This window comes from Spermophilus citellus, assembly GCF_964194105.1.
Source record: "Spermophilus citellus genome assembly, chromosome: 6".
In the NCBI taxonomy this organism is placed as follows: Eukaryota; Metazoa; Chordata; class Mammalia; order Rodentia; family Sciuridae; genus Spermophilus; species Spermophilus citellus.
The window spans coordinates 36,406,148-36,427,308 of NC_138187.1; the positions used below are offsets into that span (position 1 = coordinate 36,406,148).

Below are 21,161 nucleotides of genomic sequence, written 5' to 3' on the forward strand. Positions count from 1 at the left end.
GGGTGTTGGTCCTCCGTAGACTCCCAGGTAACCTCTCCTTCCTTCACCCCAGCCCTCACCAGCCCCCTGCAGCTCCTTGCAGCCCAGGCAAGTTCGTCCACGCCGGTGGTGGTCACCCGGGTGTGTGAGGTGGGCCCCGAGGAGCCAGCAGCAGCAGTCATGGCGGCCAGTGCCACCCCGACCCCAGCAACCTCCAACGCCACCTCAGCCTCCTCCAGTGGGGAACCTGAGGTCAAAAGGTCCCGGGTGGAGGAACCCAGTGGGACAGCGACCACACAGGCTGGGGTGATGGCAGCTGCCAGCCCCCAGGGCCCAGGCACCGGAGAGTGAAGTCACCTGTATAAGGTGGAGCAGGACATGCCACAGGAACCCGAGCAGGCCCCACAGTGCAGACGGCTGCGCTCGAGGACCCAGGAGAGGGGCCCCAGGGCTGCCTGCAGCACTGCCACCTGAGCGGTGGCCACCACGCCTGGAACACCCATCCTTCCCACTTTGCCTTCTGCCCTCCCACGGTGTGAAACAAAAACACATAAACCAGTTCCGACAACTGATCGCATGGTCCTGGGGATCTCGTGTGTTTATTTCCCGCTCCCTGCACCACTGCCTCTCCGGGCCCTTTGGTCAAGGCATGGGGAGAAGGTCTGGCCCAGCACCTCAGGAACCTGTCAAGACCGCCCACCCACCAGGAGGAGGACGCCGGCCTCGGGGCCTTTGCTGGGGCAGCAGCCTTTGCCTGGAGGACCCGACAGGAACTCAGCAAGGTGCCAGCCAAGGCCTTCTCGGGGGTCGGGAATGGGACAGATTCCTGTTTGTCATAGATGGGGAATAGGCAAGAGAAAGGCAGGAACTGCCACTCACGTACTGTTTTATGGTGTCTTTTCCAAAATGACACAGAAAATATTGGCATTAATTAGATGGGGGGGGGGTGGGTCTGGTTTGGCTTTGGACCCCAAGTATTTCTTGTTGTTTAAACACGGAATTCAGGCTTATCACCAATTCAGGCACACACGAGAGGGCTTGTGTCCCTTGGGTTTCTGCCTGAGACAGTTTAGCAGCACTGGGCCGGTACTCTCCTGGCTTCAGCCCTGTCTGATAACTTCAAGAAGGATCCGCGGCTGCCGCCTGGTGTCAACATGCTTTGGGTGAAAGGTCAGTCTTAAGTCAGCAGCTGCAGTCTCCAGCCAGCCCTGGACACGTGTTGAGCCGCACGCCCAGGAAACGGGGCTCCAGGCAGAAGTCAGTTGCCTGCTTGGCAAGGAGGACGTTCATGTGTGTCACCAGAAGACCAGGGTAAACCCCAGGGTCCCCACAGCTCTGTCCCCGGACTGAGGATCCACTGGGACACATCTGCTCACACTGCCTTTCCCACCACATTCCAGTTTCCTGACCTCCCCCAAATCCATCCACTGTTTGAAATTGGAACCAGTTCTGTCAGAAGCTCGGGGACTCTGGTCACTTAGCCGAAAGGAAACTCCCCACCATGCAGCAGTTGGCAGGCAGGCCCACGCCAGCTCTGCTGGTTTTGACTTCAACGAGGTGAGAGCCAAAGGACAGAATGCTCCCTGCAGTTGGTCAAGGGGCTCCAGGGCACCTAGGGATGTCCCTCTGCATGTCCATACGACCAGCAGCACTTTGAGCCACGTCACAGAAGCAGGAGCTAAGCTGGAGCTGAGGAGCCGTGGACCATTTGGCCTAGTGAGGGGATGAGATTGGAGCCCTTCAGCCACCCCGGGGGACCCTCGGAGGAAGCATTCGCGCATCCGCGTAAGTTGGCCTTGCAGTGGCCAGGCGCTCTCGCTGGTCCTCTGAGTGGCCACGGCCGGAAACAGCAGCACTCCAGGGCAGCACCTGCCCTTGGCCTCACAGCCTCTCGCCAGCGGAGCAGCTTCCTCTGCCCTGCCCTTGAGGAAAAGACCCCGGGACATCCAGTCCCTGGACAGCAGGGAGTGGCAGGGCACATGCCACCTCTAAATGGAGGGGACAATTTCCCAGGTGATTTGGAGGTAGGGCAGGGAGACTGACCTTCCTTCTGCCTGCAGGGAAAACCCGTCACTGTCATTATTTTAGCCCCTCAGACCAGGGGTTTCTATGGCACTAAACCTTAACTGGGAAATAAGCTCTTTGAAGTCTATACCTTGGCCTTGGTGAAGTTCCAGGAGACAGGCAGGGTGAGGGCGGACCCCTTCTGCCATAGCACCCTCCGCGCGCAGCGGCTCCTCCTTCCCCTTCCTGGGCCTTTCCGCGTGCCTGGTGTGTGCGTGGGTCGGGAAGCAGGAACGGGGAGAGTCCTAGGTGAGGACCTGTGACAAGGGATGTTAAGGTCATCAGATGCTTCTTTCCCTTCCCTGGCTGCACGTGGTCACCTCTGTGGGGAATTCTGTTTGATTCTGGACTGTAGTGACAGCCACAGGAGGTGCTTGGGTGGTGGCTGCCCAGAACTGTAGGTTCCTGACTCTGGCTCCAACTTGTTTGCTCTTCTAGCTTCTGAGACATTCTGGTCCCTGTCTTCTGTACTGTGTCACTGTGAATGTGTCACTGTGAACACTGCCCAAGTGAGGGGCAGAGGGGGCAGGGAGGGCAGGGACCCATTCCCAGAATCCTGCTCGTGGAGGGTCTCACGATTAAAGGGACAGAGAAGTGCCCTTGGGGTCAGTGCAGACTCTGCGCAGGGAGCGGGTGGGGAGGCTGGAATGTCACGCTGGGTTGATAAATGGTGTTGGAAGGGTTTTGGTCATCCACCATGTGGCATACCTGGCTCCTGCCAGAACTTGTCCTGGAGCCAGTAACCAGAGACCCAGGCGTAGCTGGTGACCAGAGCTGCACATCCCAGCCAGAGCTCTGCAATTGCTCCAGAGCCACCAAGCAGGCCTCGCAGCTGAGCCTGTCTTGGAAACCAGAGTTCACCCAGAGGCCAGGAGAACCTCTACCATCGGGCTCGGGCCTATTAGGTGTCACTGCAGACGTGGAGCAAGAGAACCTACTCTGGGTCGTGCCAGGCTCTAGGCTCTGGCATGACCCAAGGTGGAGGCCCGAAGTCCAAGGTCCAGGCGATGGCCGGGGAGGCTCCCTCCTGCCTGGCCCTGCTCTGACTGGAGCTTCCAAAGACCCGGGTGCCTGGCCAGCCGCTCCCTACTCAGTACGTCACCAGACTCAGATGCAAGAGTGTGTGAAGACGGCCAGCCCTCCCCAGCAAGCTGGCGTGGTGCTGGGAGTCAGAAGTTACCCTAAGAGCTCGCCTGGCTGTTGGGACCTCAGTTTGCATCCCTCTGTCCGTCTCTCGTGTGTCCAGCGGCAATTGGTGGCACTTTCCTTCCATGCACTTCGGGTGTTGGCTGTCCCTTGTGTCTAACAGGGGACTAACCCACTGTCTCTGAGAAACTCAAGAAGGAGACTCATTGTCCTTGAGACCAGGCCGGGAAGACACGGGGTGGGGAATAGGCCCAGGCAGGTGGAGGACCCGTGGTTTCCCACCCAAGGCCTAGTTTGTTCCTATTTGGGGTTTCTGGGTTTCTTTTTTCTATTTTTGTTATTTAGACCCAAGTCAAATAGAAAGGGTGGGAGTAGACGTGGGCGTTGCTGGATGGATGTGTCATGGACCTAGGTCTCATGCTTGAGTGATTTCCAAATTGGGAGGTAAAGATCTGGTAGAGCTTCACCATGGCAGGGACAGAGACTCCCCCACCCCTCTAGGCCACCTCTGTCTCCAGGTGGGTAACCAATCTCGGGATCCACTCCTGGGGCTCTTTGCTCTCCTCCCCAGGCCTGGAGAAAGAGTGGCTTGAGGTCCTAGGATCATTTTAGTTAATGCTCATTATTTCCTCTGAAATGAAGAGCCTCCCTGGGACATTCCAGGTGGGCTGGGAGTTTCCAGTACCAGGGTTCCTCTCTGTAGACAGAAATCTCTACACTGGTGGCATACCTGGTTCCTACCAGAACTTGTCCTGGAGCCAGTAACCAGAGACCCAGGTGTGGCTGGTGCCCAGAGCTGCACATCCCAGCCAGAGCTCTGCATGTGCCACTCTGACTTCGGAGTCAGAGTCCTTCATGGAGAACAGACCTCACTTGAAGAGACAAGAGCTTAGTTGAATGCAGGAGGAGGACAGGAAGAAAGGATTCCCCAAGCTCTTACAGCACAGAAACAAATGCAGCTGGTGGGAGGGAGCTCTCTGCTCTTCTTCAAAAGCCTCAAATTCCCCTTTGCACCTAAGTGACTTCATCTGGTCCAAGGGACGGGACCCTCTCTCGGGACATTCCCCACCTGTCCTGGGCGCTCCCTCACCCTCTGAGAGTGCGCCTCAGTGCCCAGTAGCTTGCTCCGTGGTAAATACAGATAAATATGAAAAGTAAGACTGTACTATTAAAAAAAAAAAAGAAAAGTCCCCATGTGCCGAACAGGAGCCTTTGCTGTCGTGGGCCACTCCGCTGAGCACAGAGAGCAGAGCCTGGCCGACCTTCCTGGTCTCGGCTTAGGATGGAAATGTGTTCACCCACAGCCTCGTCTCAGGGCTCCTTCAGATACCTCTGCCTAGAAGCAATATTATTTAATAAGAACAATTTAAATTGTTCCAATTGCTGCTATGAAGACAGGACTGGTCTTCAGCTGGGACTTGGCTTTGGAGGCTCCCCAGTGTGTACGTGGGCTCTTTGAGGTGAGGGCAGATTACAGACTGGAGCAGAGGTCTCGTGCCCATCTCCGCCTGCCCACTTCCCGTTGTGCTCCTGTCCTTTGCGACTCCCTTTTGTCATACAAGTTGCTTTCTGCATGCCTTGTTGTCACGCTAAGGTTTTTGGAAGGCTCAAGACCTGGTCCTGGTCATGCATACGCTCACTGTCCTTGCTCAGGTCTGGTGCAAGAAATCTGCTCCCCGCGTTTTCTCTCAGTACCCAAAGCTGCTGTGCGAGCAACTGGAGGGAGGGGCTGGCATCAGAGCCGGCAGGGTGTCCCGGCAGTACTGCAGCCCTGCAGGCTAGTGAGCTGGCCCACATTCCTCAATAGGAGACCCTATCCCATGGTCTGGGTTTGAATTTCAGATGTTACAGTTGTAGAAGGGACGGTCCCGTTTGGAGCAGCTCTGCTTACCTGCCCGCACCCCCTGAAGTGGCAGCAGCTTTGCAGCATGGGATTTTGTGATATTCCTGTGGGCATTTCCTCTAACCTGAAACAGAAAACAGGCCCATTTCAATGACTTTGTTTAGGGAATATAATTTTATACTTATGTTTAAAAAAAAAAAATCCATGCTCCCCTTTCCAGGTCTCAGCTCAGCTGTTGGAAGGAGTATTCCAGAACCACACGTAGGTGGTCTGGTGCAGTAGCCAGGGCAGTGCTGCCCCAGAGGTGAGGCCAACCAGATGCCCATCACCAGAGGTCCCCCGTGGGCAGGAGAGCCAGTGCTGTTCCCTTGTAGGTGGTGCGGAGGTTCTAGGGGGCAAGGCTGAGGGCACAAGAGAGAAGTGTGAGCCAGAGGGAGCAGTCAGCAGCATCTACTGGTGAGCCTCCCTGTGCCTGTGGTCACCTCTGCCCATGGTTAGACCTGCCCTGAGAAGTGTCCTTCCTTGAAACGGTATGCCCTCGGGCGCAGGCAGAGGTTCTCAGGATGAGGACTGAGCTTTCCTCAGGAGCCCCCACCTGTCACCCAGCTGGGTGCTTCTGTTGCATTTTGGGGCAGGGCTGAAATGAAGATCCTTCTCTCAATTAGTGAGCCACGGGGAATTTTTAGCTTCTTTTACTTACCCTAATGGCTGGTTGGGGCTGCAGAGTGTTCTAGAAAACAGTTAAGAGAGCAGTTACTTTTTATTTTAGGCATCCTCCATTCTCTCTGGGCAGAGACCCAGGCACAGGATTTTATTCATTCTCAGCATCTGCTCTTCCTTCTAGACACAGGTGGAAAGAAAGCCCCTGGGGCCGTGAGCAGCAGCAGATCCTCTTAGGTACTGGGGTTAAGCAGCCAGTCACTGGCCATAGAGGACCCCTGGGGTCGCAGACCCCACAAGCCAGCAGCATCTTTAAGCTGCTTCCTGGTTTCAGTCACCTGTAGGCTGCTGAGGACACTGGAGAGGGCTCCTTCTCTTCTTGCCCACTTCCCATGAGAGAGTCAGCAGAGAATTAGAAGAGTCCTGGATTAGATTCTGTATCTGGGATCTTGTTTCTGGAATGGTTTGCCCGTTTGATTCATCAGATCCGCAAGACACAGTGAGCAGCGTGCAGGAGGCTGGCCCAGAGGACGTGTGGCTGCCTGAATGAGGACAGGTCCCGGCATCATGCGCAATCCCCCAGGGCTTCTCTCCCTGCAGTAAAAGCACTTGTGGGCTTCAGCATCTAGCACTGTCCCCAAACTCCCAGATATGTTGGCTGAGCCCAGATGAGCCCTGTGACTCTGAAGTAGGTTTTTCCCCCTGTGTGAACCACTCTGGCCTGTGTGGATTCAAACTGTGTCTGTGGCCTCTGAATTTCTGGCTTAGCTGGGCCAGACCCTTTTTTTTTTTAATTAATAAAAATAGGGATTTAAAATCAAATATTTTGTTTGCCCTTCCTTCCCTTCCTGACTTCCCTTGGAGGGAGGCATTTTGGATTCCTCGTTATACCTTAACTTAACATAGCTTGATTCCTGCTTCAGGAAAAGGTGGCAGAGAGGAAAGAAGAGGCAGGAGCTGTTCCAGGTCTTTCCTTAGGCTTTGGTGCGTCCCTGAAGGCTGGCTGCTCGGCGTGTGCTAGGATGGGTTAAAGCCAATACTGAAATTGATTTTTCTTACCTAAACAATAATTCTCCTGTAAAAATAATTTGGGGGGTGGGTGTTGTTCGGGGAGTGTGTGTGTGTGCGCGTGCGCGTGTGTGTATGTGTTTTTTTTTTTTTTTTACAGTGGATGTCTGAAGTATTTTCACAGTATGTTTAATAATCAGTGCTTTAAAAAGCAGTGGTATCCTGTCAAGTGGGGATTCTGGTTCTTGAGCTTGGGCTGTGTCCTGTGCCAATGGGTGAAGGTCCCACCCAGGATGGCATCCACACACCAGCTCCATGGGCAGGAGCAGGCGCTGGAATCAGAAAAACCAACAGACCCACGTCAAAAGCAGCCCGGCATGGGTTTTTCATTTCATATGGGATACAGTATTTTTTTATTACAGAGCCATACTTTTTTTTTTAAGTTGAGATCTGAATGTGATTTCTAATTGTATCAGACGTTAAATGTTTTAAAGCTATAACAAAGTTTAAAATTTCTACTTTTTGTTTTTCATTTAACTGTTCTTATCTATTAAATTGTTGTATGTGGATGGGGAAGTTTTGTTTCTCCTCTTAGCATTTGTTTCTATAACCAGAAATAAAATTATATATTAAAGAAATGATAGCAAGATTCCGGGTGGTCCTTGTGATTGACTGGTCCTTGTGATTGATTTATTGATTTGTGAAAATGTGTGTTTGCTACAAATATATCCTGTCAAGGCCCTGTGCGGTGTTTGTGCACGTGACTGTCTCACTGGGCTGAACAGACACTTGGACTGACAGATGGCCTTCCTGCTCCCTGGAAAGCACCCCCAACGTGCTCTGGAGGCTGAAGGGCAGCTCCTAGGGGGCTGTGTTTCCTCTCACTTGTTCTTGGTGGTCTGTTGCCCCAGAGAAGCCAATGGACAAAGATGGTTTCCACAGGTGCCTTGATTGCTGCACTGGGACTCCCAAGCTCCAGAGCCAGAGTATCTGCAGTTCCAGGAATGTGAGGACAGCTTGAGGCCATTCCTCAAGACATGATGAGGGACAGCCAGTTGAGCCATCCCCCTACTCCTGGGCCCACACCCACAGCTGGATCAGGGCTACCCACAGGTACCTGAAGTTGCCTCAGGGGCCCTCACCCAGGTGAGATTCTCTGTACATCTATGTGTGCTAAGCCCTCACCTATTCCAGGGCATGAAGGGCTACAGAGCAAATATGGCCAGGCAGTGGCTCTGATGTCAACCTGGGGTCAGGCTCCTGCCCTGCCACACTTCCTCCTGCTGTGGCACCTCAACCTGGGATAAGCTGTTTCCTTCCATGCAAAACGAACACTGACCTCACAGACATGGGTAAGTTGAGAGGTGTCAGAGTGTTGAGGATGTCAAAGTGCTCTTGGTCACCTGCAGCAAGGCTGGTCCTCCTCTAAAGGCCCCCAAATTGACAAGATTAATGCAGAGTCCCTCGAGTAGAAAGTTTGTGAAAATGTGTGTTTGCCACAATACATCCTGTCAAGGCCCTGCCCTGCGGTGTTTGTGCACGTGACTGTCTCACTGGGCTGAATAGATCGTTGGAATCTTTCAGACTTCACAGCTGCCCCTAGTTATAGCTGAAGTTTGTTTGCTTCTTGGTCTCCCTTCCGGTCACTCCTTTTTTGATAAACAGTTCCAGCCATAAGCATACCATGACATTAACAGATTCATGACAAGATTTTAGCCAAACAGCAAGCTTGAGAATGAGTTTCCTCTAGGGAGCTGCACTGGCTAATTAACATCTGTTTTTAGTCTTGGGTTTTTAAATTGTTTTTAGGACTATGGTTCACTACCAAGACCTTAAAATAACATTTTGTGCAAACATAAGTTTTTTTAAAAAAAAAAACAGTTCAAATATTAATCCTTAAAGCTTGGATATGTGCGTGTGGAGAGAAGGCATGGGTAGATGTGGATCACTGGCACATAACAGTGAGCTACTCTGGGAACCTGGTATTTACCAGAGAAGCAAGTACACATCCCCAGTAAAAGATCATGGCTGCAGTGTGTTTCATTGTTGCCAACATCTGGAAGCAAACCAAATATACATGAATGAACAAGACAGGCTAAATAGTTCCCGATTCCATTTATCTGAGGTGTAGAAAGAGGCAAATTCATCCCTGGCAGTAAAAGTGAGGTATTTGGTATGCATTATTTCTGGGGCAGGGGAAGGGTAGAGTTGACAGAGGGGCACAGGCAGCCTCCAGGGAGTTGGAAATGGTCTACATGAAATGGCCATGACAAGAATCAATCAAACACGAATCAGTCTCCCACCAATGTAGCCAGTTAAACACCAGTTTTCTGATTTATAAAAATGTAAATAAGATTTGGAAACTTCACTGTGTACGGTTCACCTTAAACCTTAAACATGAAAACTGAGCGTGCAGTAGGCATCCCATGGACTGCCTTTTTAGTCCTCACCAGTTCCCCACTCCAGCCATGTACCCCATCAGCTGGTTCCCATCTCCCCATCCTCAGCACCAGCCCACCTTCAAGTATCTTCAGGGACTAGGTAAAGAATGGTGTCTAGAATTCGCATAGGTAATTGCCCAGCCCCTTCAACCATCCAGGTGTCTTCTCAGTGCCTAACCTTGACCGATGCAAACAAAAGAACATTCATCTCCACTGCCACTCTTCAGGGCCTGAAACAGTACCTGACAAAGGAAGGGACTCAAATCAGGGTTTGCTCACCCAATGACTTTCCACAAACTTCCCTGTTTCAATACCAAATGAATGGCACCACCCAGTGCCCAACCGAGACACCTGCCGTTTGCCTTTGGCTTTTCCCTTCCTCTTCCTGCTCTCTAATCTTTCCATCACCAGGGCCTGCAAATCCCACCCCTGAATGGTTACCAAGTCTAGTTAGGGTTCTCTAGCTCCCTACAACATGGAGTCACCACGCTGGACTACAGAAGGCAGCATGCTGCCTAGGCTGCCCCTTGCCACACCCTTAGGGCCAACCGCATGCAGGCCTTTCCGGTGGGATCCCGGCTCAGTTCAGGCGGCGAGGTGGTTATCACGCTGGACAGCAGCTGTGGGGTGTCTCCAGAGCCCCCAAGCAGCTCACAGGTGGGAATGCTGCCGCGGGGCCCAGCACAACCTTGAATGGCATTTTTAAAGTTGTACCTACAGCATGTGATCAGTGCTAAATAAAGGAGAGCTTTAAAACAAAAACTGCTCTAAGAGCTGCAACAAGTTGCAGTTGATGGGCCACTTCCGGGCCGCGCCACCCTGAGGCCTGCACGCCACCCAGCCGTTCAAAAAACAGAAAGTGGAAGGGGGCACTGGGACATGGCGCCACCCGAGGCCGGGCGACCAGGTGCCAGAGAGAGCAGTTCCGGGGTCAACGAGAGATCCGGGGGCACAGCGTCCACGGAACCCGAAGCCGACCAGGACCCACAGCGCAGGCGCCTCCGGCCCCGCCCCCAGACGCTCTGCGTCGAAACCTATAGGCCGAGGGCCCGCCCTCCTCCCACGTGACGAGGCTTGGAAGCTGGCTGGGCGCCCGAGGAGGCCGGCCTCCGTACGTGACGTGGCACGTGACGTGGCACGTGATGGGCCGCGGAAGTCCCTGGAGTCCTGCGGCACTGGCGCGGGTTTGGGCGTCCTCGCAGCGGCGGGATGTTCACGGCGGCCGCGGAGAGCCTGATCCACCAGGCCAGGTGCGGGGCGCGCCAGGCCCAGGTGCTGGCGATCTGCGGGAGCGCGGGCGGACCGGCTCCGGAGATTGGGGCCGGGCCGGGGCAGCTTCCTGGGCTGCGGGCCGCGGAGGCGACCGCTGAGCCGAGCTACCGGAGGGCGACGGGAAGCCTCACACTCACGACAGGCGGGGAATGAGAGGCTTCCGAGTTCGGACGCGGGGATGAACCCGCAGCTCTTCACCGCCCCTGGGGCGGGGAAGCCGCGCGAGTGTTGTGCGGAGGAAATGCGGCCAGACTGAGGAACTGTTCGCCACCCTGCGCTCAGTCTGGTTCTGGGCTCTGACTAGACCTAGCCCCTCTTTACCAACCAACGAGCCCACGACCTGGTGCTACTCTTTTTAAAACAAAGAAAAATGCAAGCTGGCCGTTGTGGCGCACGCCAGCTCCTCGGGAGGCTGAGGCAGGAGGATCACAAATTCGAGGCCAGCTTCAGCAATTTAGCGAGACCCTGTATCAAACAAATTAAAAAGGGATGGGGATGTCGCTCGGTGATTAAAAACAATCCAGCTTCAGTCCCCAGTACCATAAAAAGTAAAAGAAGAAAATGCAGCCAGATCTTCATTTAAAAAGCTAATTTGGATTCAAAGTTGGACTAATTGGTGAGAAATGCTAGGAAGGTTGAGGTCCACGGAGTTATAGCGAGCAAGGTCAAGAAGGCAGGTTAAGGTCGGAAGTCTGAACAGGACAAAACTCTGGTCAGAGTAACCATTGAAAATGTCTTGGGAAAGTGCTACATCGTCACCCTCATGAGTCCAGTGTGGCCCACCTTGCCTTCAGTAGAGGATGCATGTGTAGATCATTTGAGTTTAGGTAATGAATGAAACAAACCCGCATCCCTCCCCAAACCTGCTCACAGACACAAGGAGAAACAAACCCACTCATCTTCATTCCCGACTCATTCTGTCCAGGGCCATGGACCAGTAGAATGAAAGGCAAAGAACAGCTTTCTGTTCAAGTTCATGTTCTCTCTCCTCTGTGAGGGGGAGATCTCCGGGAGGAGGTGGCAACAGAAGCTCAGAATGGGAAGTTTCAGGCAGAGGGTCCACATAAAGGGGCAAAAGCAGGAGAAAGGAGGGAGGGACCAGTATTTGGAAGTGACTGGGCAGGTTGGCCTTAGAGGAAGAAGCCTGAGGGGCTGGGGTTGTAGCTCAGGGGTAGAGCACCTCCTAGGCCTTGTGGGGCTCTGAGTTCCATCCCCAGCACCACAAAGAAAGAAACCTGAAATTTGGAGACTAGTAGCACCACCATTCTGGAAAAGAGTCTCCCATTAAAATTGCAAGACAGACTGGTAAGCTCCTCTCTCAGTCTCCTTTAGTGTTTATGTCTCAACATGAGCCCAGTTAGACAGAAACCTGGACTTGTCCTCTTGTCTTTCCATGTCCCTTCGTCCTGCCTGTACCTGTTCTAACTTAGGTTCCACAATATGACTGAATGGCTTAAGTGGGAAACAAGACAGGGACAAGGGGTGGTAGTGGATGTATCCAGTGAGTTTCAGGGAAAAGCCAGAGCCACCCAAGACCTTGGCCCCAGACCATCACTGAACCTCTGCCACCCCAGGGTAGCAGCTCAAATATGTGACAAGTTCAGGATGGGTTCAGTGTGTGAGCTTGGACTGGTCAGGAAGTCATCAGTGGGGTCTTCAGCCATGGGGTCACAAGGAGAGGGTCAGGGTGAAGGGGCTTTTCTCAGGTCTCAGTGGTGCCGTCTGCAGTACCTCCTTCACCTTTTGCCTATTAGTTTGGAATAGAAATCTAAAAAGAGAGACCGGAATCTCACCTGTTGCAAGTGCTGACATATTTTCAAATTAATATCAGACTACCTTATAATCAGGCTGTCTTATAAGCTTTATATGGCCTTGTTTTCAGAAATGAGAGGCTCACTGACGCATCCTTTGAAAAGCTTTCCTTGAACTAAACTTGCCCTTGAATTTGAATGCAGCTCCTAAAGTCAATCAGTTTTAGTTTTGTTTCTGGAAGCACAGAACTGCTACATGTGGCGTCTCCACTCGAGGGGTCTCCACTCAAGGGTCGGTACTGTGAACTGGGGTTCTTCGCCCCTGCAGCTTCCTGCTCTTTCTGCACTGGATGGGATTGTCCCCCAGGCTGGGAGGGCTGCTGCCGTTGCTCAGGCAGCACCGCGGGGTCCCCAGGCACAAGGCAAGCTGCTGATGCCCTTCCTCCTCAGGGAGATCCAGGATGAGGAGCTGCAGGGCTTCTGTTCCCGGATCATCAAGCTGCTGCGGGAGGACCTAGGCCCGGCGGCTGTGGACGCCCTGCAGAGGCTCTTCCTCATTGTCTCCGCCACAAAGTATCCCCGGAGGTGAGTGTCAGGCAGCTGCTCCTGCCCCTTGAGGCAGCCTGGTGTGTCCGGCATGGTGGTGCTGTGCTCCTCGCTGTCTGAGCCTCTGTGTCCCTGAAAACCAACACTAGAGGGCCTCATGGGAAAATGTCCAGTCCACCTGCCAGATGGACCCAGGCCAGCTTCGTTGGGGGTGCCGGGTGCCCTTGCAGTGGGTGTGATGTGTTGCCCACTGGGTCTCAACCTCCAGGCTGGACAAGACATGCATGGATCTGCTGCAGGCCACCCTCTGCTTGCCTACGTGCCCCGAGCAGCTCCAGGTCCTCTGTGCTGCCATTCTGAGAGAGATGTCACCCTCTGACAGCCTGACCCTGTCCTGTGATCGTGCCCCGAACACCCGGCAGATGAGTCTGGTGGCATCTGTGCTCCTAGCCCAGGTAACGAGCTTGTTGCCACTCAGGGTGAATGTCCTGCCTCTGGTGGTCCTGGGCCCTGTGGGGAGCACAGCAAGCTGCCTGTGACCCTGCTTGTGCCCAATAGACTGGGTGGGCCAGTTGGTTCGGTTCACATTGCCTTCAGCAGCTTTTACCACTGGTGAACACCCGCCCCCCCCCCCAACCTCCTGGCGCTCAGATACATCCAGAAAGGGCAGGTTCCTGCCTGTGTCCTCTCTTCCTTGGAAAGGAGCCACGCAGGACTCCTTTGAAGGCTAGATCAGGCCACGGAGTCTGGGCTGCTTAGGCGACATTAGTACACACATGTATGGATAGCATTAGTGACCAGGGGGGCAGTGGCATTCTGCTTTCCAGGTGTCTCCAGATCAGAGGCCTTGCTGTTGTGAGACGACTACACAGAGGAGTTTCACCGAGAGGTGACTGACGTGCCTGACAGAGCAGGCCAGACCTGTGCTTCCAGGAGCATGGCTGCCCAGGAGCCATCCTGAAGTGCCACCCACTGTACCTGCCTCCTCCGTAACCTGGGTGGCCTTGCCATTTGGAGGCCAGGAAGCCCCTGGGGTGCACATGCCCACAGGAAGCCTTGCAAGCCACTCATGGTAGTGACCAGCAGCCCAGGCCCAGATTCCTTGTCCCTGAGCATCCAACCTGGTGCCCGCTCCTTGCCACCTGGCTCTGAGGAGACTGGGTCCCTGAACCTCTGTTCACATGGCAGCCCCAGAGGCCCTGCCCCAAACCATACAGGGATGTGTTTTTCTAAGAGTCACATCAGGGAGGGGCTCACAAGGACGGAGTTTCCTCAAAGAGCCTCCTGCAGACCTCTGGAGTGGGGGTTTCACTCCAGCATGAGGGCTGAGGCAGCACCTCAGCACCTGCCCTGTTTGCTTTGAAGGGTGACAGAAGACAGGAGGTCAGAAGTGTGGGCCAGTGCATCTTTACAGTCCTTGAGAGCCGGCAGCCCGAGGGGCCCAGCCTGAGGCACCTCCTCCCTGTCCTGTCAAAGGTGGTGGGCCTTGCCCCAGGGACCTTCCAGGAAGGTACACAGGCCCATTCCTGAGGCACCTACACGGGTCTTCCCTCCTGGCCCCTCTCTCCAGCATTCCCATGGGGGGGGGGGGAAGAGGTGGGGTGGGTTCCCTGGGGAACACCACAGGCTCCCTGGATCATGCCCTGTAGGGCCCTGTTTCCTGAGCCACTTCCACCAGCATCATGAGGGACTTGGGAGTCCGCAGTGTTTAACTGTTTTCCTCAATGGGACCCCTCACCATAGACCAGACCGACCTCCTCAGCAAGCGGCTTGTGGATTGGCTCCGCCATGCCAGTGTTCAGCAAGGGCTCCCGAACTCGGGGGGCTTCTTCTCCACACCCAGGGCCCGGCAGGTGAGCCCAAGCTGCTTAGAGATCTCAGACCTGAAATCACAGAATCTGCCCCCTCTGGGGAGTTCTGTGTCCCCACAGTCAGCTGACCATGAGGTTCCCGTCAACACCTCTCCTTCCATTGACTCTGGGAGAATCCCTCATTGCTATCTCCACTGGGGACCCTGGGTCAGGAGGCCACAGTCCTTTAGCCTGGGTGGCTCTGGAGGTTTGTGTGGGACTGACACCCAGAGGATGCAGGACACTGTCTGCCCTGGGGTCGTGTGGTGTGTCTGCATGTCATGAGGTGGCTACTGCTTGGACCCGGAAGAGTAGGCAACTTCTGATGTAGGGTCGGGATGGGTGGGCTTCGGGGCTGACATCTCTGGGCCGTACTTGAATTCATGTCCACCTGCAGTGTCCTCTCCGCCCTCCCGGGTAGCTTGTGAACCTGTCGGCTGTTCCCCAGCCTCAGCCTCTGCACCCAGCTGGCCCAGAGAACCCCCAGCCCCTGTCCTTCCTCCCCCAGCCAGGCCCCATCACTGAGGTTGACGGAGCGGTGGCCTCGGACTTCTTCACGGTGCTCTCCACGGGCCAGCACTTCACAGAGGACCAGTGGCTAAACGTTCAGGCCTTCTCCATGCTGCGGGCATGGCTACTGCACAAAAGCCCTGAGGGCCCGAGTACCCTGGACACAGGTGAGCCAGGGGGAGACAAAGGTCAGACGAGGGTAGGAGGTAGGTGCACAGATCCTCAGATGCGGGTGGGAGGTGGGGGGCACAGGTGTGTGGCAGTCCAGGAGGCCAGCAGCAAGGCCTGCTGAGCTGGGAACAGCAGAAAACGAGGCCCAGACCATCAGCCTCCCCCAGGGCCTCAGTCAGCACTAGGGACCCTTCTTAGATGTGCCAGTGACTCTCGTGATGGCCCAGAGAAGCCTGAGAGGGCTCATGTAAGGCCAACAGCCATGCAGTTGTTGAGACAGCCCCACTGAATTCCTTCTCTTCAGTAAACCCCTGGTTCATAGATGGCGAAACAGCTGGCATCCAGACAGGTGCCTACAGCCAATGTGGGGTGAAAGCTGCCAGGTGCAGTGCACAGGCTCTGGGGCCACGTGGCCACTTGGGCCAGCCAGTGGGTGTCCTCTTCCTACCCATCCATGCAGGGGCAGCTGAGTATGGCTGACTGTGGGCCACACGGTCCTGCTGAGCCGCCCCTCTTCCTACAGATGACAAGTCAGAGCTGGAGGGCTCCACCCTGTCTGTGCTCTCCGCCGCCTCCACAGCCACCCGCCTGCTGCCCCCACGGGAGCGGCTGAGGGAGGCAGCCTTTGAGTACTGCCAACGTCTCATTGAGCAGAGTAATAGACGTAAGTCCTCAGGCCATTGCCTGGACCACGCCCAGGACTGCCCCCCCCCCAGCCCAGCTCCCCTCCTGCCAGGTGTGGTCGAGGGCAGCAGGTCTTCACTGAGCTGCTCAAAGGAGACTGGGTCCCCGGGTAGCTGCTCGGCCTCAGGGGCCTCCTTGTTTCTGAGGATGAGCTTGCAGTGACCAAACCTGCAGGCCTGTGACCCTGCCAGGCCCGTCCCATCCCATCCTGCACCCTGTGGGCCCTGGTCGCCACCTCATGCCCTCTCCCAGCCAGCCATTCCCTGTCCTCACCTGGAGCTTGCAGAACACAGGCACCTTCTCATGGGGCTGTTTGAGGCGGGGGCAGAGGTGAGCTGACTTCCTTCCTACCAGGAGCCCTGCGAAAGGGAGACGCGGACCTGCAGAAAGCCGTAAGTGGCCTGCTGGGGTGGCTGGGGCAGTGGCAGTGCTCAGCACCCTGACGTGCCTGGGTGTCCCTGCAGTGCCTTGTGGAAGCCATACTGATCCTGGATGTGCTGTGCCGCCAGGACCCCTCCTTCCTGTACCGCACCCTCTCCTGCCTGAAGGCTCTCCACACGCGACTGGGCACAGACCCAGGCAGCGAACGGGCCGTGCTGCCCCTTGCCCAGTTCTTCCTGAATCATGGTAAGCCCCAAGCTGGGGAGGAGAGTCCGCGTGAAAGGACAGCCCTTCTGTCCTCAGTTATAGAGCGTTACTTTCTCCAGGGGCTGTTGGCCCCGATGGTGGTTCCCTTTATTTTTTAAATAGTGAAACAAAACATTCTCAGCTTCGTGTCGGGCTCAGAACTGTCTTTACCACATCACGGCTGTGAAACCCGGAAGCTGGGAACCAGCACCTTCCCGAGACGCTCTGGGGTTCCTGGATTTTCCTGTCTGGGATGTCTCTGGAGTCTGTGTGCTCGAGGCTTATGCTGGCCTCAAGATTCAGCCAAGATGTCAAGGGGCCCCGAGGGGCAGCAGAGATGCCTCGCCACACGGTGGTGAAGAGGCCCCTGCAGCAGGCCTTCCCACCCAGACGGGTCTGTTGCCTTCCAGGGGAGGCGGCAGCTGTGGGCTCAGAGGCCATCTACCAGCACCTGCTCACCAGGCTCCCTTCTGAGCACTTCCACAACCCCATGCTGGCCTTTGAGGTCATCCGGTTCTGCAGGGACAACCTTCCCCTGTTCGACCTTCACCTCCTCGGCATCCTCAAGTCAAGCTTCCCCAACCTGTTCAAGGCATGTGCGGTAGTCCTAGGGGGACATGGGCCAGGGTGCCAGGGTCCAGGGCCTGTCCCCAGCATGCAGTCCTGGGCCCCGAGATGTGGGGTACAGGGCGAGGTGTACAGGCCCGGTGGCTTCTCACATCCATTTAGAGAGTTATCTTAAGAAAAAACCTAACAGGTGGTTAAAAAGTTGATTTAATTGTTGCACCAAAACTGGCAGCAAAAACAAGAAAGTGTGAAAGGAGGGGCAGAGGCGGGTCCCACCTGGGGAGAGCAAGGCCGCTGCCTCCAGCTGAGCTGCTGTTCTTGTCCCCACAGTTCCTGGCATGGAACAGCCCTCCCCTCACCTCCGAGTTTGTGGGGCTCCTCCCGGCTCTGGTGGACGCCGGCACAGCCGTGGAGATGCTGCACATGCTGCTGGACCTGCCCTGCCTGACTGCCGCCCTGTACCTGCAGCTCAGGTGGACCCTGCTCCTCCCCGCCCCCTCGCGAAAGCTGCCCCCACGCTGTGCTGTGCTGAGCACCCGCTCAGGGCAGCCCCTGAGCCCTCCTGCCTGTCTTCATGTTCACGGGAGGGCCTCCCACAAGTCCCAAGGGTCCTTCCCTGTTACCCCAAGAAACTGATGTTACTGTGCCATCTCTCTGATCATTGGTGACCCGGGGGCCAGGGATCAAATCTGGTGCCAGGAGCCATATTAGCCAGGCCTCGTATTCTCTGCTTTCACACAGATCATCATCATCCCCATCTGAGAGGCCCCTGTGGGACGCCTCTCTCAGGACTCCCGGCTGCCTGGAGGCCTTCCGCGATCCGCAGTGCCAGGGTCTCTTGCAGCACCTGCTGCGCACCAAAGCCAGTGGCTCCGCAGAGAGGTGGGGCTCAGTGACCGGGCAACTGTCATCAGGATGGTGCTCCCTGTGGGGCCCTGTGTGTTCCCTGTCTCGCGGGACTGTGTTCCTCCCAGACCTGGGAGACAGCTGTGGCCACCAGCCCTGCAGAGGACTAGCTCACGTCGCGGGGTGGCCTCTAAGCACAGCCAGTCTTGGACCTGCTCCTTCAGTTTCCAGAACCCTGAGCTGGTGCTGTGAACACACCCTTTACAGACGGTGACACTGGGGCGTGGCACGCTCCGGGAGGGGGCAACCCCGGGCAGACCCTGCGGCTCCGCCAGCCAGCCCCATTTTCCTGGGTGTGCTGACACCTCAGGGCTTCCCTGAGCCCTGTGGGTGGGTGTCGTCCTGAAGAGCAAGCAGACAGTGATGGGGACAGGGCCTGACACAAACAGTGGCGGGTGGCCCCCTGTGACCGACCACTGTGTCTGTCCTGTCCTTTCCTGGTGCCTGTGGAATTCCACAGGTGGGGGACATTGGAGACACTGAGCGGCCCCACTGTGTCCCCAGTCTGACGCTGCTCCACCAGCTGCTGCAGCCCATGGCCAGCTGTGCCCGGGTGGCCCAGTGTGCCGAGGCAGTGCCCGCCCTGCTCCAGGCATTCTTCTCTGCTGTGATCCAGGTGAGCCCACTGTCCAGTTCCCCATTCCCGTGGGCCTCAAGCGGGGGCACTGGCCCTGTGTGAGGACTGTGGCACTGCCCGTGACCTCTGCAGACGGTTATCCTGCTGCACTCTTTGGCTGCTCTAAGGGTCAGAAATGGAGAGGGTGCACTCCACAGCCCTAGCCAGGTCCTGTTCCCTGTCCCCAGGGCAGGGTTAAGTGGCTTGGAGGGGCTGGTGGCCCCAGCTAGAGCCAGCCGTGTGTCCCGGAGCTCCAGGCTTCCTGCATGCTGGTGGCTCCCACTGGCTGCACCCAGGGAGCTCAACCCAGGTGGGGCCCCTGGAGACAGGCTGGTCACGGCGGGGCTGGATGCGGGCTGGGCAGCCTGGGCTCCGCTGCAGCTGAGCGAGACTGCACCCTGCCTCGCAGGCCGGCTCCTGCAGGGGGAGCCACAGGTCAGGAGTGGGGTCCTGCCAGGGCACCTGGGGCCAGGGATGTTTTTTCCTCTCCCAGTCAGCCCTCCCCCAGCTCCCCTCGCACCCCTCACTCTGTCTGCATGGTCCTGAGTGCTGGGGGAGGCCACTCAGAAGGAAGGACAAGGGCCTCCCTTCCAGCTCCTGGGTCTTCCCCTCCCGCTGTTGTGATGTCCAGAAAGTGGTGTCCAGTATGTCCATATTTTGCTCTTGACCCACAGTTTGCTGACAGGGCCCTGACCACCCAGCTGGCACTGCTGCTCCTGGAGAGAAGCGACTCACTTTACCAGGTCCCGCAGTACGAGGCCCGCGTGCACAGGTTGGCCTCACCCCACTGCGGGAGCAGGTCCCACACTGAGCAACCCCATCTCAGACCCTCCCTCCCCTTCCACTGCCGCAGCTCTGCCCCCAGGCTCATCTCCCCTCCTCTCCCGGCTGTCCCCAGCAGCCTCAGATCCTGCCACGCCCACAGCAGCCCCACGTGCACCCCCAGCCTTGCCCCAGCCCAGCCCCCAATCCAGAATGTTCTCTTGTCCTTCCCTCCCCTAAGCCTGTTTCCAGGGCCAGCTTAAGTCCTCCTTCCCGACCCTCTTGCCCTCTGGGTCATTTTTTTCCTAAAGGCCTGACAGGCCTCCCTCAAGTCCAGGACTGAGGACAACACAGGCCTGGTCACCTCTCCAGTGAGGCGAAAGGCCCTGTAGGGGTGGGGAGGATCCTCATCTTCTGACTTTTGGGTGAGGAGTCACCTGCACCTGGCCACCCGTGGCTCTGGGGTCACCTCCTGGCTCTTAGACTGGATGGGCAGGCCTGAGAGTTGCAGAGCTGCGTGGAGCCTGGACGTCTTGCTCTCTGGGCAGGGTGCTGAGCTCTCAGTTCCTGGCCCTGTGTCAGCGGAATCCCTCCCTGGTGGTGGAGCTGGCCAGAGAGCTCCTGGAGTTTGTGGGAAGCGTGAGCAACATCCACAGCAGAGCAGGCGTGTTCACCAGCGTGGTAAGCTGGCCTGGCCTCTCCCGCCCTCTGCTGACAGAGGAGGGTCTGCAGCAGGGGCTAAGGCTCCGTCCTGGGCTTAGGTGTGGGCCATCGGCGAGTATCTGTCAGTGACCTGCGACAGGCGGTGCACCGTGGAACAGATCAACAAGTTCTTCGAAGCCTTGGAGGCCTTACTGTTTGAGGTCACCCAATCCCGCCCCTCAGCAGACCAGCCCAGGCGTCCACCACAGGTTGTCACTGTGCTCATGACCACACTGACCAAACTGGCCTCCCGGAGCCAGGACCTGATCCCCAGGTACTGGGTTAGGGAGTGGAAAGATGGAAACCCTGCTTTCCATGGGGAAGAGACACTTCTGATGTCTGTCCTGGTGTTGCACCGGGTCCTGGCTGGGGGTGGGCACTGCCAGGCTACAGCCAGGCCACCATGTGCATCAGGGGTCTGGACCCCTCCATGAAGAGGGGTACACTGCAGCTGACAGGCTTGGACCTCCTTGTCCCCAGGGTCTCTCTGTTCCTGTCAAAGATGAGGACCTTGGCCCAGGGCCCAGCTTCCAGCTCCACACACAGTGAGGAGGATACAGAAGCCATCCGCATCCGGGCCACTGAGCTGCTGAACCTGCTGAAGATGCCCAGTGTGGCCCAGTTCGTGTTCACACCTAGTGCAGAAGTGTGCCACCCTCGCTATCACCGTGACACCAATACATCACTGCCCCTGGCCCTGCACATGGTCAGCCGGCTGGTGGAGAAGGAGTCCAGCCTCCTGCCAGGGTGAGGGGACATTGACCATATGGACATCGGCTGCAGATTAAGAGCCTGAGGTTCGCCGGCCTGGTATTAGGGCCAAGCCACTGGCTTTGGTGATAAGAGGAATCAGAGAGGAGCAAGAGACCTCCTAGGACAGGAAGGTGGCCCAGGTGGCTCAGCCCCTCAGGGGTGTGTCTGACCCTTGCCTCTGTAGTTGGTGGCCTCATGCTTTCTCTGGGCCGACTGGAAGCTGCAGACCCTGCCCCATTGTTCCTATTTCTGGACAGTTTGGTGGCGTGAGAAATACAGTACGAATAAACCTTTAAAAGCTTG

At 56.4% G+C, this 21,161-nt stretch overlaps 2 protein-coding genes across 5 annotated transcripts in view; both read left to right on the forward strand.

Annotated features, from left to right (window-relative positions):
- The window catches only part of FOXK1 (forkhead box K1), a 55,813-nt gene extending 53,672 nt beyond the window's left edge, over positions 1 to 2,141 (forward strand). The window contains exon 9 of the mRNA XM_081299418.1: positions 53 to 2,141. Within this exon, the coding sequence (XP_081155544.1) occupies positions 53 to 330 (278 nt within the window). The 3' untranslated portion in view covers positions 331 to 2,141. The remainder of the gene's footprint in view (positions 1 to 52) is intronic.
- An 8,110-nt stretch (positions 2,142 to 10,251) lies between these two features.
- Positions 10,252 to 21,161, forward strand: AP5Z1 (adaptor related protein complex 5 subunit zeta 1). Of its 4 annotated transcripts, none has more exons than XM_081299413.1 (17): positions 10,252 to 10,391; positions 12,615 to 12,749; positions 12,979 to 13,165; positions 14,076 to 14,220; positions 14,360 to 14,563; positions 15,073 to 15,237; positions 15,765 to 15,905; positions 16,280 to 16,317; positions 16,390 to 16,552; positions 16,963 to 17,144; positions 17,450 to 17,592; positions 17,861 to 18,001; positions 18,530 to 18,641; positions 19,316 to 19,413; positions 19,952 to 20,084; positions 20,165 to 20,379; positions 20,586 to 21,161. In XM_081299413.1, exons 1-17 carry the CDS (start codon positions 10,351 to 10,353, stop codon positions 20,854 to 20,856), a joined length of 2,514 nt encoding a protein of 837 aa, XP_081155539.1. In that variant the 5' UTR covers positions 10,252 to 10,350; the 3' UTR covers positions 20,857 to 21,161. The 4 variants fall into 4 exon arrangements, with proteins under 4 accessions (XP_081155539.1, XP_081155540.1, XP_081155541.1 ...); XM_081299414.1 differs by having other exon boundaries at positions 14,454 to 14,563; positions 15,069 to 15,237; XM_081299415.1 differs by lacking the exons at positions 14,076 to 14,220; positions 14,360 to 14,563 and having other exon boundaries at positions 15,069 to 15,237.

Bases quoted from the DNA above. Each gene is read 5' to 3' on its own strand.
- AP5Z1 (XM_081299413.1), top strand. From the start codon at position 10,351: ATGTTCACGGCGGCCGCGGAGAGCCTGATCCACCAGGCCAG. The intron at 13,166-14,075 runs GTAACGAGCTTG...TTTGCTTTGAAG, and splicing joins CATCTGTGCTCCTAGCCCAG to GGTGACAGAAGACAGGAGGT. The intron at 16,553-16,962 runs GTAAGCCCCAAG...GTTGCCTTCCAG, and splicing joins CCAGTTCTTCCTGAATCATG to GGGAGGCGGCAGCTGTGGGC.